The sequence below is a fragment of the Aethalodelphis obliquidens genome, unplaced genomic scaffold (genome assembly GCF_003676395.1).
Source record: "Aethalodelphis obliquidens isolate GAN/ISIS:26980383/991018 unplaced genomic scaffold, ASM367639v1 scaffold6, whole genome shotgun sequence".
NCBI classification, from domain to species: Eukaryota; Metazoa; Chordata; class Mammalia; order Artiodactyla; family Delphinidae; genus Aethalodelphis; species Aethalodelphis obliquidens.
The window spans coordinates 56987546-57002331 of NW_020837950.1; the positions used below are offsets into that span (position 1 = coordinate 56987546).

The 14786-nt window shown below is 34.7% G+C and overlaps 1 protein-coding gene across 2 annotated transcripts in view; it reads left to right on the plus strand.

Annotated features, from left to right (window-relative positions):
• ADAD1 (adenosine deaminase domain containing 1) overlaps window positions 1-14786 on the plus strand; it is a 51638-nt gene that overhangs the window by 12040 nt on the left and 24812 nt on the right. Inside the window, exons 5-8 of one of the 2 annotated variants that reach the window (XM_027102831.1) lie at window positions 891-1017; window positions 8008-8131; window positions 9932-10102; window positions 11319-11548. In XM_027102831.1, the coding sequence (XP_026958632.1) occupies window positions 891-1017; window positions 8008-8131; window positions 9932-10102; window positions 11319-11548 (652 nt within the window). The remainder of the gene's footprint in view (window positions 1-890; window positions 1018-8007; window positions 8132-9931; window positions 10103-11318; window positions 11549-14786) is intronic. The other variant, XM_027102832.1, reaches the window with a different exon arrangement.

Here is a 14786-nt window from a genome sequence, read left to right on the forward strand (position 1 = left end):
AAAAAGAATTTCTGTGAAAAATATAGTTATACAGTTCATATATATGCAAGGTATGAGAGCAAAATTGTTTCATTTACTTTTTTCCTCTGAGGATATAGTGGACTGCGAACCACTTGATAGACTACTTAGCAACTATCATGCAACTAACAAGAACTATCAGTGTTTAGTAAACAACTAAACTTTGAGAAATACTATATTAAGTGATTCTGCAACCTCTCATTCTCTAGAATAATGATTCTTCCCTGGGGATATACAAGCATACATACACAAAGCAACAGATGGCCAGGGCCCTATCTCAGAACCTCAAGTCTTTCATTTTTTTAAAAAGGTCCATGGGTGACTTTTGATGTCTGTTCTTGGTTATAACTCTTCTATGGTAATCCTGATTACTTCAGACTATCTCCTTTCAAAGTTTGGGACTTTTTTTTTTAGTGCGAACGTGGAACTATATCAAGAGTCTAAGTGTTTAGTGCTTTGCAGTGGTTGTCAGTGGGACAAATACTTAGGAGTATATTTTGATTGTCACAGTGATTGGGGAAGACTGCTGGCATTCATTGAGATGTTGCTTGTCAGGCAATGTGGGACAATCCCATACAACAGAGAATTGTTTTGTGTCCTGTATGATTTTTGAATGTTTTATCAATTATAAATTAGTAATCCTCTAATATGTAATACTTATACATCTTTTTACAAGAATCCAAAAAGCTCAATAGCTTGTGTTCTTTTAGAATGGAATACTTTAAAATCAATCATGACATAAATTATAAATTTGCTTACATATCTCTATAAATTAACTCATTCAATTGAAAGGTTATAAGAGGAATAATAGAGACCTCTGGGAGAAAGCACAGTGTTCTTCAAATTCATATTGCATTTGATTTTTTTTTCTAGAAGGGAGACATATTCAGTTTGCGAAGATTTCACAGATCGTTAAAGGAACATTTTATCAACTAGTTTCTAATCATTCAGAGTATCTGAAATGTAGCAACTCATTAGCTGCTTTTATAATTGAAAGAGGTAAGTGCAGGTACTTGGGATGTGTTCATTTGTACAAAAGCTATTAAGTAACTTAATGATCTGAACTACGCTATGGTAATATTTTAACTGTCTTTGCCCCTGTTGACAGTGGTGCTGCATTGATTTGAAGTGGCCTTTTCTAGTAGGTGTGGGTCATTAAACACAAAGATTCTCAAAGGTAGAGATAAAGTATACTGAATAGGAACCAATCGAGAACTGCAGAATGGTAAAATAACCTAATATTTTAATCAGTAACTGTGTTGGAGTCACTACCATCTTGAAATCTAACCCCATTATAACAAATATTGAGAGAGACTCTATAAAAATTAACATTTTCTTCACTTTCAAATAATAAAAGATTAAAGTGAAAAATCATGAATCTGTGTTTTTTCCTGTGAATATTTTGATGTGATTCCAATTACATTTTATCTTTTATTTATCCTGTAATGTTCTAGATTGATCATTAATTAAACAGATTTGAATTTTATATTCATCTCTGAATATTATAGATGATACAAAAACAATTTGATATTTGGTTCTTATTCTTAAGGATTTTTTGTGACCTAGGTGGGGAGAAGATATATATGATTTTTCAAGGGTCAACTTTAGTTTGAAATCATGGAGCATGATACCTCCATGCTTTATCATTCTGTCTCAAGATCACTTTGGCTATTTGGGTGTTTTTGTGTTTCCATACAAGTTGTACAATTATATGTTCCAGTTCTGTGAAAAATGTTGTTGATACTTTGATAAGGATTGCATTGGGTCTGTGGATTGCCTTGGGTAGTATGGTCATTTTAAGAATATTACTTCTTCCAGTCCTTGAGCATGGTATATCTTTCCATTTATTTGTCGTCAACTTCAGTTCTTTCATTAATGTCTTACAGTTTTCTAAGTATGTCTTTTACCTCCTTGGTTAGATTTATTCCTATGTATTTTATTCTTTCTGATGCAATTTTAAATGGGATTGCTTTTTTAATTTGTGTTTTTGATAGTTCATTATTAGTGTATAGAAATGCAACAGATTTCTATACATTAATTTTGTATCATGCAACTTTACTGAATTCATTTATTAGTTGTAATAGTTTTTTGGTGGAGTCTTTAAGGATTTCTGTATATAGCATGTCATCTGCAAACAGTGACAGTTTTACTTCTTCTGATCCAATTTGTTTTCCTTTTATTTCTTTTTCTTGTCTGATTACTGTGGCTAGGGCTTCCAATACTATGTTGAATAAAAGTAGGGAGGGTGGGTATCCTTATCTTATTCCTCTGATATAAGAAGAAATGCTTTCAGCTTTTCACCATTGAGTATGATGTTGGCTGTGGGTTTGTCACTTATGGCCTTTGTTATGTTGAGGTATGTTCTGTTGCTACCCACTTTGTTGAGAGTTTTTTTTAAATCATAAATGGATGTTGAATTTTGCTGAAAGCTTTTTGTGCATCTATTGAGATGATCATATGCTTTTTAATTTTCAGTTTGTTAATGTGGTGTGTCACATTGATTGATTTGTGGATATTAAACCATCCTAGCATCCCCGGAATAAATCCCACTTGATTATGGTGTATGATCCTTCTTTTAATGTATTGTTGAATTTGGTTTGCTAATATTTTGCTGAAGATTTTTTTGCATCTGTGTTTAGGCATATTTGTCTGTAATTTTCTTTTTTTGTGGTATCTTTGTCTGGTTTTGGTGTCAGGGTAACGCTGGCCTTATAGAATGAGTTTGGAAGTGACCCCTCCTCTTCAATTTTTGGAATAGTTTGAGAAGAATAGGTATTAACTCTTCTCTAAATGTTTGGTGGAAGTCACCTGTGAAGCCATCTGGTCCTGGACTTTTGTATGTTGGGAGTTTTTTAATTACTGATTCAATTTCATTACTAGTAATTGGTCTGTTCATATTTTCTGTTTATTCCTGGTTCAGTCTTGGGAGATTGTATGTTTCTAGGAATTTATCTGTTTCTTATAGGTTGTTAATTTTATTGGCATATAATTGTTCAGAGTAATCTCTTATGATTCTTGGTATTTCTGTGGTGTCAGTTGTAACTTCCCTTTTTTCATTTCCAATTTTATTTACGTGGGCCTTCTCTCTTTTTCTTGATGTATCTGGCTAAAGGTTTATCAATTTTGTTTCTTTTCGGAGAACAAACTTAGTTTCATTGATCTTTTCTATTGTTTTTTTTTTATTCTCTATTTCATTTATTTCTGCTCTGATCTTTCTGATTTCTTTTCTTCTAACTTTAGGTTTTGGCTATATCTATTTTTCTTGTTCTTTGAGGTGTAAGATTAGATGATTGATTTGAGATTTTTCTTGTTTCCTGAAGTAGTCTTGTTTTTTTCTAATTTTTTTAGAAGTTTTATAGTTTATTTTATTTATTAATTGATTGATTGATTGCTGCATTGGGTCTTTGTTGCTGCATGCCAGCCCTCTCTAGTTGCGTCAAGTGGGGGCTACTCTTCATTGTGGTGTGTGGGCTTCTCATTGCAGTGGCTTCTCTTGTTGCGGAGCCTGGGCTTTAGGTGTGCGGGCGTCAGTAGTTGTGGCATGTGGGCTCAGTGGTTCTGGCTCATGGGCTCTAGAGTTCAGGCTCAGTAGTTGTGGCACACAGGCTTAGTTGCTGTATGGCATGAGGGATCTTCCCAGACCAGGGCTCAAACCAGTGTCTCCTGCATTGGCAGGCAGATTCTCAACCACTGCACCACCAGGGAAGCCCTGAAGTAGACTTGTTTTAATTTCCTTCTTACATCTGCTTTTGCTACATCCCATAGGTTTGGGGTCATTGTGCTTGCAGTTTCATTTGTGTCCAGGTATTTTTTTATTTCCTTTTTGATTTCTTCAGTGATCCATTGATTGTTTAGTAACATGTTGTTTAGACTCCACCTGTTTGTGCTTTTTTGTGCTTTTGTTTCTTGTGATTGATTTCCACTTTCATAGGGTTGTGGTCGGAAAAGATGCCTTATATGATTTCAGTATTCTTAAATTTATTGAGACTTATTTTATGGCATAGGATGTGACCTGTCCTGGAGAATGTTCCACGTGCCCTTGAAAAGAATGTGTATTCTGCTGTTTTGGATGAAATGTTCCATATATGTTTAATTCCATCTGGTCTGATGTGTCATCCAAAACCGGCGTTTTCTAATTGATTTTGTGTCTGGATGGTCTGGCCATTGATGTAAGTGGGGTGTAGTCCCCTACTATTACTGTATTATTGTCAGTTTCTCCTGTTACATTTATTAATATTTGCTTTATATATCTAGGTGCTCCTATGTTGAGTGCTTTACATTTACAAATGTTATATATACTTTTAGGATCGATCCCTTTATCATTGTGTAGTGTCCTCTTTTGTCTTTTTACTGTCTTTGTTTTAAAGTCTGTTTTGTCTGATAATAAGTATTGCTACTCCAGCTTTCTTTTCATTCTGTTTTCATGGAATACCTTTGTCCCCTTCACTTTCAATCTGTGTGTCTTTAGATCTGAAGTGAGTCTCTTGTAGGTAGTATATATGTGGATCTTGTTTTCTTCTATGTTTTGGTTTTTTTTTTTTTTTTGCGGTACGTGGGCGTCTCACTGTTGTGGCCTCTCCCGTTGCAGAGCACAGGCTCCGGACGTGCAGCCTTAGTGGCCATGGCTCACAGGCCCAGCCGCTCCGCGGCATGTGGGATCTTCCCGGACTGGGGCATGAACCCGTGTCCCCTAGCATCGGCAGGCGGACTCTCAACCACTGCGCCACCAGGGAAGCCCAGATCTTGTTTTCTTATTCAGACACTTTATGTCTTTTGATTGGAGCTTTTAGTTCATTTACATTTAAAGTAATTATTGATAGATATATACTTATTACCATTTTGTTAACTTGTTTTCAGATTATTTTTGTAGTTCTTATTTGTCCCTTCTTTTGCTCTCTTCCCTTGTGATTTGATGACTGTCTTTAGTGGTTGTGTTTGGATTCCTTTCCCTTTTTTGTGTGTGTATCTGTATTATCGGTTTTTTTATATATGTGTGTGTATATATATATATATATATATATATATACACACACACACATATATGGGTGAGTATTTTAAGTTGATGATCTCTGAAGTTCAGATGCATTCTAATCACCCTGTATTTTTACTCCCCCCAAAGGTTAATGTATTTTACATCTTTTTGGCATGTGTATCCCTTAACTACTTGTTGTGGCTATAGATGATTTTACTGCTTTTGTTTTTTAACCTTCCTACTAATTTTATAAGTGGCTGATCTATCAACTTTACTGTATGTTTGCCTTTACCAGTGAAATTTTTCCTTTCGTAATTTTCATATTTCTAATTGTGATCTTTTCTGTTTAGAGCAGTCCCTTTAACATTTCTTGTAAAGCTGATTTTTTGGTGCTGAACTCTTTTAGTTTTTGCTTATCTGTAAAATGTTTGTCTTTCCTTCAAATCTAAATGATAACCTGGTCAGGTAGAGTATCCTCTACTGTAGGTTTTTTCCTTTCATGTAGGTTCTTTTCCTTTTATTGCTTTGAATATATTGTGCCACTCCCTTCTGGCCTGCAAAGTTTCTGCTGAAAAGTCAGCTAAAAGTCTTATAGGAGTTCCCTTGTATGTAACTAGTTGCCTTTCTCTTTCTGCTATTCTCTTGCTTTATCTTTAATATTTTCCTTATTAATTATAATGTGTCTTGGTTTGAACCTCTTTCAGTTCACCTTTTTGAGACTGTGTGACTCCTGGACCTGGATTTCTATTTTCTTCCCCAGGTTAGAGAAGTTTTTAGCTACTATTTCTTCAAATAAGTTCTCTGCCCCTTTCTGTCTCTCTTCTCCTTCTGGGACCCCTATAATGCACATGTTAGTATGCTTGGTATTGTTTCAGAGGTGTCTTAAACTATCCTCATTTTTTAAGTTCTTTTTTTTCTCTTTAGCTTAGGTGACTTCCACCACTTAGTCTTCCAGATTGCTGATTCGTTCCTCTGTACTAGCTAATCTACTGTTGATTTTTTTAGTGTATTTTTTATTTTAGTTATTGTATTCCTCAGCTCTGTTTGGTGGTTCTTTATATTTTCTACCTCTGTGTTCATCCATTCTTCTCCTGTCTTCAGTGACCATCTTTATGATCATTATCTTGAACTCTTTAATCAGGTAGATTGCTTATCTCCACTTCATTTAGTTCTTTTAGTGAGGTTATGTCTTATTCCTTCATTTGGAACATAATTCTCTGTCTCTTTGTATTGCCCAATTCTCTGTGTGTTTATTTCTGTGTGTTAGGTAGTTCAGTTACATTTCCCCCTCTTGGAGAAGTAGCCTTTTGTAGGAGACATCCTATGGGGCCCAGCAATACATTCTTCTCTGGTCACCAGGGCTGTATACTCTAGGGGTGCCCTCTATTTAGAATGTGTGTGCCCTTCTGTTGTGGTGGGGCCTACTACTCTGGGCATGTGGGTAGGCAGGCCTGGCCCCTGACCCAGTTGGCTATAAGACCAGACCCTGTGTGGTGGCTGTGAGCCCAGTGGAGGACAGGGTAGGCTTGCCTGCCATTTCCTCTTACATCTTGGTGAATTTCTTCTTTTGGTTATTCCCTCTTTTTCCTACATTATCAAACTCTAGTATCTCCCTGAAACATTGCAGTTTGAGTTACAGAGAAAGAAGCTGAGCTCTTGGCTACACTACTGCCCATTATAACTCAGAACATAGATCACCATTCCAGAACTTACACTGACACTATACAATTCCCTTATATCACCCCATCCCCCACACCCATACTAGAACTTTTTGGCCAACCCAATACATTAGAGATAATAGAACATTTTTACTTTTCTCATCTAATCCTACTCCTCCAGCTGCCTTTATCTCAGTAAATGGCATCCATCCAGCTGCTAAAAATCTAAGTCATCCATTATTTATCCCTTCCCCTAACATCTTACAATTTATCTTCAAGTCCTGTTTATTATATCCTCAAACTCTATCTCAGGTCTGATCTTCCTTTTTTTTCATTTAACCTCCATCATTTGAGTCTTAAGTCATTATCTCTGACCTGGACTACTGTAACAGAGCCCCTAATTCAGCTTCTTGGACCTTACTGGAATCCTTTACCCCACTCCTTTTGCTGCTCACTCATAATGAAACTTAAATTTCAGTTTCATAAGGAGGGATTCTACAACTGGTCTTCATGAGGTAATCTTTCCTGCTAATATTCTTTAAATTAGCCGTGTATCTGTTTCCTTTAAAGCTTTTATTACAATTTGTGGTTTTAGTCTTTTTTCTTCTCTCCTATTAGAAGCTTCATGAGGGCCTGTCTTAATCAGCGTTTGATTCCTAGCATCTATTTCACTGCCTAGTATTTGGTAGGACAGCAAAAATTTTTGTGGAATTAATGGAAGTCCTTTCTTAGGTAGTTGCAGATGTGGAACTGAACTTTGAAAGACTAAGACTAGAGATTTTCTGAAATCATCAACACAGAGGTAAACTATAGCATGAGTACCTATCTCATGAGAAAAAAGAACAGAAAAAAGAACAATGATCTAGCAACTAGGATATAGAAAGGCCGCATAAGTAGGAGGTGAAAGGAAAAAAACTATCTTCTGAGCATAGAGTTTCAAAGAAATCTCAAATCTCAAATGGAGTACAGCAAAAAATGATTCTATTGATTGTAGTAGAAATGTAGATAAAGTATAATATAAAACATCTGCCTTTTAAATTGTGATATTATTGAAGTATTTTTTAAATTTTGCTTCCTAGAAGACTCTCAAAGTCTTATTTGAAATTGTGGAATTATTTTTCCAACTTTTTGATCAATATATTTTACTAACTTTAGAATGGTAAGGTAGACTTTTTCATTGAACTACCGGTGTAATTAATTCATTTAACCTACTCTCTTTTTATACCAGGCATTTACTAGATGCTCAAATAAGAGTTTGTTGAATAAAAATGGGGAAAAAAATGGTAAGAAAGAGGTGGAGGTTGAACATAGGGAAGAGGAAGGTAAAAATAACCTGCTACTGTTAACCTTTTCTTTCAGCTGGACAGCGCGAAGTTGTAGCTATAGGCACAGGTGAATACAATTATAGTCAGTGCATTAAGCCAAATGGAAGAGTGTTGCACGATACTCATGCTGTTGTTACGGCAAGGAGATCTCTCCTTAGGTAAGGTAACAAATATATTTAATTAAATATATTAAATATATATAAATATATCTGTTAATATTTAACATATATATTTAATGCCATCAAATATTAATGCTCTTAGCCTAAAGCAATCACATATATATGTCTTTATTTACAAATGGAATTTTACTCATCATTGAGCCAAGGGTATGGCAGTCTCTTACTTATCCAAGCCATCTGATATTTTCATGTCACTTTTGGAAACCGTATAGTAATTTCAGTGTCTAGCCTATGAATTTTAGTGGCTTCTATTATCAAGAGCTTATGAACTCAGTTTTAAGAGTCATACAACCTTTTTTTTTTAAGATAAAAATACTGTCTTTATTAATGATAAAAGTAATTGGAGAGTATAGCTTTAGATCTGGACCAAGTAGGCTTGGTAGTATTTCACCCCTGAATTAGTCATACTTATCCAAAGGCAGAAATCAATGAGTTTCCACTCATGAGGTCTGTACAAAGTTTACGATATAGCAGAGTGTCGATAAAGTACTTTTTAGGCTGGCAGATCTCAGAGAGAAAGAGAGAAAGGGGCTAAAGTGAGGATGCCTAGTTTCTTTTTCCAAACTTATCAGTCACTCTGCTCCTTGTAAGAGGCATAATTAGCAGATAGTAGAGAAATAAACCAAGAATGTTACTCTTTGGAATTCCTTTTCTGTAAAAACATGAAAAGTGGGACATGAGCATTACCTCCTGCAGTAGTTACCAGCTTTTGTTCTCTTAAGTCACTAAGTTTACTTTTTATAAAACATTTTTAATCGAATTTTTCAAACAAAAGTGAGAATCAGATAATTAATTCCATCATTCAGTTGTCAGCATTCTGATACCAGTACCCAATGATCATATCCAATTATTAGCATATCCAGTTATTAGGATTCTGTTGATCTTATTTAATTTATGCACCCTCACTTTTTGTTGGTGGTGTTTCTTTACTGGAGTATTTTAAAACAAATTTACACGTATTATTTTATCGGAAAAACTTAAGTATATATCTGTAATAATAAGGAAAGAATCCTATAATCTTAAAAGGAAAGATTTTGGGAAGTCCATGAAGGTAATGCAACTAATTGTCCTCCCATCCCCCTTGGTGCTTAGTGAATTATTTGACCCCCTTTAAAACTACCTCTTTGTGTTTATTTCTTGTCATGCTTGGCACTGTCATTTATACTGGTGCTTAATATTTTATTATATATTTCTGATGATAGGATTAAAATCATGGTTTTTTAAATAAGCAAAATAGTATTTGTCCTCTGATTTGATTAGTAGTTTCAGGAAATCTATTTCACTTCTTAATTTAACTTACAGGCTTTGTTATGTTATTCCTATGCTCTTGTGTTTTTGTCTTCAGAACCACTAAGCAGTGGGAACCACAGTTGTTGTCTGCCTGTTTTGGCATGGAAGGGAAAATAGAAGTAAAGCAGAAAATTGATACTTCACCTAGGAGGCTGGGAGCAGAGCTGTCTAAGAAAGAAGGGAGGAATCAGTAGAGAAATGGGTCTTTTGCAGAAAATGATAGTTGAGTACTTTAATGTGAAATGAGTGGAGTGGTAGTCGAGGAATGATGCTTTAAGGCAGGTCACCGGGCAGACTGGGCTCTAACTGAAGACTTATCAAGGGACTTAATTCTTCATTAAGTAAGGCTAAGATTATTTTACAAGTTCCTATCAATATCAAAACTTTTGACATATAGGGACATTGTTCATAACATGAATATAATGTTTGTTTAAGATACTTCATTTTTAAATTTTCTTACTTGATGAAGCTCTATCTCATTAATTTTAGGTACTTTTATAGACAACTTCTACTCTTCTACAGCAAAAATCCTGCTGTGTTGGAAAAATCAATATTTTGTACAGAACCAGCTTCTAATCTACTCACTCTCAAGCAGAATATCAACATTTATCTCTATATGAACCAGTTGCCTAAAGGATCAGCCCAGATTAAGTCACAATTGTAAGTATTATGGAAGCTGTTTTTGAAGGAATCTAGGATGGCCATATCATGCATTCTGAATCCATACAGCAAAAGAACAAGTAAATTCATATCTATCCATATTCTTCCTCCAGCCTTGAGGTGTTATTTGTAGGCTGCAAGAGCCTGAAGGCTGAAAGACCACAAATTCTTTCTCCTTCCCTCCACTCAGTCTGGTCCATTACTACTACTTAAGTATTCCATGTACTTCACTGCTCTCTTTTTGATGCTGTTGAAAATCTTCTATTCCTTTCTAGTTGTAATACTTAATAAACTTTAGGAAGTATGGATTTATACACTCTTCACATACTAACACAGGAGTTAAGGAATACAGTCTGTTCTTCTGGTCAGTCTGTGGCCAAAACTTCATTACCTTGATGAATGGGTAGCATCAGTTAGCATGAAGTTTGAACAACACAGGCAAGCACAAAAAAGAAAGTAAAATTCACTTCAATCCAACCATCTAGAGATAACTGCGGTTTATAGTTTGTTTAAAAGCCTTCCAGTAACACCTTTGAAAACAAGGGTGAGTGTTTCTCTTGAGAGAAACCTCAAGAAAAATAATTTTAGATTTTACCGTTTTAACATATTTTGTTGGAGGTGAATCTTGAATTTAAATTGTCAGTTTTCTTTTTTTCATTCTCTAATTTTGTAGTGTTTAAAACTTTTAATATGGAGAAAGGAAATAACTCACAAACTATGACAGGGACAAAAATTGGGTTTTCATTTGATTTTAAGGGACATAAAGAATGGCAATAATATGAAATTTATCCTTGCTGGAAGCTCTAAATATGGTTAATTTCTGTTTGGTTTTAATTTTGTGGAACGAAGTCACTCCATCTTACCTTGCTTTGGGTTTGCATCTATTTCTGTTACTGGAATTAAATGTACATTGGCAAGTTAAATATGTTTGAGAACAGTTCTTAGGTACATGCAGATTTTACTTTGTCGGCTTTGGGTTTTGGTTTTTTTTTTAACATCTTTATTGGAGTATAATTGCTTTACAATGATGTGTTAGTTTCTGCTTCATAACAAAGTGAATCAGTTATACATATACCTATGTCCCCATACCTCTTCCCTCTTGCCTCTCCCTCCCTCCCACCCTCCCTATCCCACCCCTCTAGCTGGCTGCATAGCACAGGGAGATCAGCTCAGGGCTTTGGTTTTTAAAGGAAGAAACTTTCTTTTCTTTCTGTAGGCGTCTTAATCCATGTTCTGTATCTGCATTTGAAGCCCATGAAGAGCTGAGTCTCCATGTGGCTGTTGAAGGCAAAATTCATCTGACTGTCTACTGCCCTGCAGATGTTGTTAATAGAATAAGCAGCATGGCCTCAAGTGACAAACTGATGAGATGGGGAGTGCTTGGTGTACAGGGAGCATTGCTGAGTCAGTTTATACAGCCAGTTTATATCAGCAATATACTTGTTGGTGAGTTGGATTACAGTACCTCTTGGCCTCTTTCACTAAGTCATTTTACTATATTTTATTTACCAGTGTAAAATCACAATTTGCATGCATGAAGCTTTACTTAAGGTAAAATTCAGATCCACTGTTTTGTTGAGGTTTTCATTTCATGGTAACTGGTCATCACATTTAGTATAATATGACTTTTGCCATCTTATCAGGAGGCTAATAAGAATCAATATTTTATGTTAGGCAATTACATGTATTCTGTCTTGAATGTATACTTTTGTTTGTACAGTATTCAATTTTTCTCTTTCTTTTGGAAGAAGATGCTTCTTTGAACTTATCAAATTTAAAAGCTTATATTTAGTTATTCCTGAAATAAAAAATATTAAATGCCCATTTTGGTTCTTTCTTTTATGCTTTTTTTATACATTTGGTTATGATTTGGATCCTTTTGATTTGTGAAGTGAGTGGGAAGTAACTAGAACACAAATAATGTGAACTAGTAATTTATTTCTTTCTTTGGTAGGGGCTATTATAGAATGCTGTATTTATATTTGAATGGTTTTCCAGATATTATCCCATTGACAGACATTTTGGGCACTCAATTCTATAGTTTTTATAAAGCCCTAAGAGTTTCAAAGCTTCAGTTACCCTTGGGAAACAATTTAAATACTACCATTACTTGGCTGTTCTTTGTTTACTGCTAATTTTTTGTAATGATGGCCCATATGCAAGCTTTGGATCCTCGCATGAGAAGTAGTTTTACTTTTAGAAAGTGCTGTTTCTTTTATTCTTGTGGTTTTTTGTTGTTGTTGTTCTATATATTTTATACCCATTTCTTTAGGAATTTCTCCTATAGACAGTATTTTTTCAGTTCCATGTATATACAAAATATTTTATTTTCTTCCCATTTTTGTTTGGTTTGGCTTTAATAAATGATAAAAAGGAAATAGTAATTATTTATTTTTCTAATATTAAGCTTATTTTCTTTGTTTAGGAAACCTATTACTTGGTTCACAATTCAAAAGATTCAAAAGGGTATTCAGTCAAGTCTTCCTTCTATCCTAGGGCCCTAGGAACCCATTTTACCTCTGTGGCATCCATTGTTACTAGTTTGTTTTTCTTTCCAAAGGTAGTTTATGCTTATAAAAGTATATGCATACTTTTTTGTATTTTACATCAGTGGGATCATACAATTCATACTTTTCTGCACCTTCCTCTTTTCATTTAACAAGGTGTCTTGGAAATTTTTCCATATGAGTATATGAAGAATTTTTATTATTATAATTCATAACTCTCTGTATGGTATTTCTTTGTACAAACGTATTATAATTTATTTAACCAGTTGTGGGTTAATGGAACTTTAGATTGTTTTTAATCTTTTCCAGCTACCAAATGCTATCGTGAATCATGACCTTATTACATTTGTTATTGACACATGTAAAATATATCTATATAAAATGAATTCCTAGAAGTAGAGTTGCAGGCCAAAGAGGTATGCATTTGCAATTTTGAAAACTATTACCAAGTTACCCTCCAAATCATATTCTCACTAGCAATATTTGAGAGTGCCTGTTTGCTCACACCCTAAAAAGTGGTTGTTTCTAACTCTTTCTCCAAATATCTATTCTTATAGATGATTTATTTCTTAGATTTAACTTGGATACAAAAATTATGCTTTATGATGTTTTTTTTTAGTCAGTTCAGATACTCTCTCAGACATTTCAAACTTTTCTCAATCTTCTTTAGGAAAGGCAATTTTTGTTCTTGATAAATGTCTACAAAATGTCTAATAAATGTCTGTGCATTCTCTAGAGTCACAGTTTGGCATGCAAGGCTTTCTTTGACTTTTGTGAAGAAAGATATTTTACAGTTTGCCTTTTGTATGACATAACTCCGTACTATATTTAGTTTCTTAAAAGGGTAGAATCTTAGATTCTTTTAGAATTATTTAGTATTTAGTGGTTTGGACAGGGGCTTAAAAATTAGATCTCATCATTTTGCCTGTCATCTTGCACGTAGCAGTAAGAATACCAGGTAGCAATAAAAATACTATAAAACTTGGTAAAATTGCTTCTGATCTCTTTCTTTGCATCTTTATGGAACATATCTAAAGTTAATTAATTGGTGTTCTGTCTGGCATAACCTAAACAGATTTTAATGTTTGTTAAAAATGCAGATTTCTCAGCCTCTTAAGATCTGTACTGTATGTCTGGGGGATAGCCCCAGGAATATATGTTTTAAAAGAGCACCACCAGGTGATTCTGATACAGATGATTTGAATGGCTCACATTGAGAAATACTCAGAGTGTCTGTATACTTAAAAGTGTGATATGTACAGCCAAAAGAATCTTAAGAGTTTATTGAACTAGTCGTGTAGTACAACTTCTCACTTATTATACAAACTCTTACTTTTTATTTCACATTGGAGTATAGTGGATTAACAATGTTGTGATAGTTTCCATTGTACAGCAAAGTGATTCAGTTACACATTTTCCTGTTTAGGTTGTTACATAATATTGAGCAGAGTCCCCTTTGCTATACAGTAGGTCCTTGTTGGTTATCCATTTTAAATACAGCAGTGTGTACATGTCAATCCCAAACTCCCTAACTATCCCTTTCCCCCACCCTTCCCCCCTGGTAATCATAAGTTTGTTCTCTAAGTCTGTGAGTCTGTTTCTGTTTTGTAAATAAGTTCATTTGTATCATTCCTTTTCAGATTTCGCGTATAAGTGATATAATGTGATATTTCTCTTTCTCTGTCAAACTTACTTCACTCAGTATGACAATCTCTAGGTCTGTCCATATTGCTGCAAATGGCATTATTTCATTCTTTTTAATGGCTGAGTAATATTCCATCGTATGTATGTACGACATCTTCTTTTTCCATTCCTCTGTCGATGGACATTTAGGTTGCTTCCATGTCTTGGCTATTGTAAACAGTGCTGCAGTGAACATTGGGGTGCATGTATCCTTTCAGACCATGTTCTTCTCCAGATATATGCCCAGGAGTGGGATTACGGATCATATGGTAGCTCTATTTTTAGTTTAGTTTAGTTTTGTTTTTTAAAATTATTTATTTATTTATTAGCTGTGTCGGGTCTTAGTTGCAGCATGCAGGATCTAGTTCCCTGACCAGGGATCAAACCTGGGCCCCCTGCATTGGGAGTGCAGAATCTTAGCCACTGGACCACTAGGGAAGTCCCTATTTTTAGTTTTTTAAGGAACTTCTATACTGTTCTCCATAGTGGCTGTA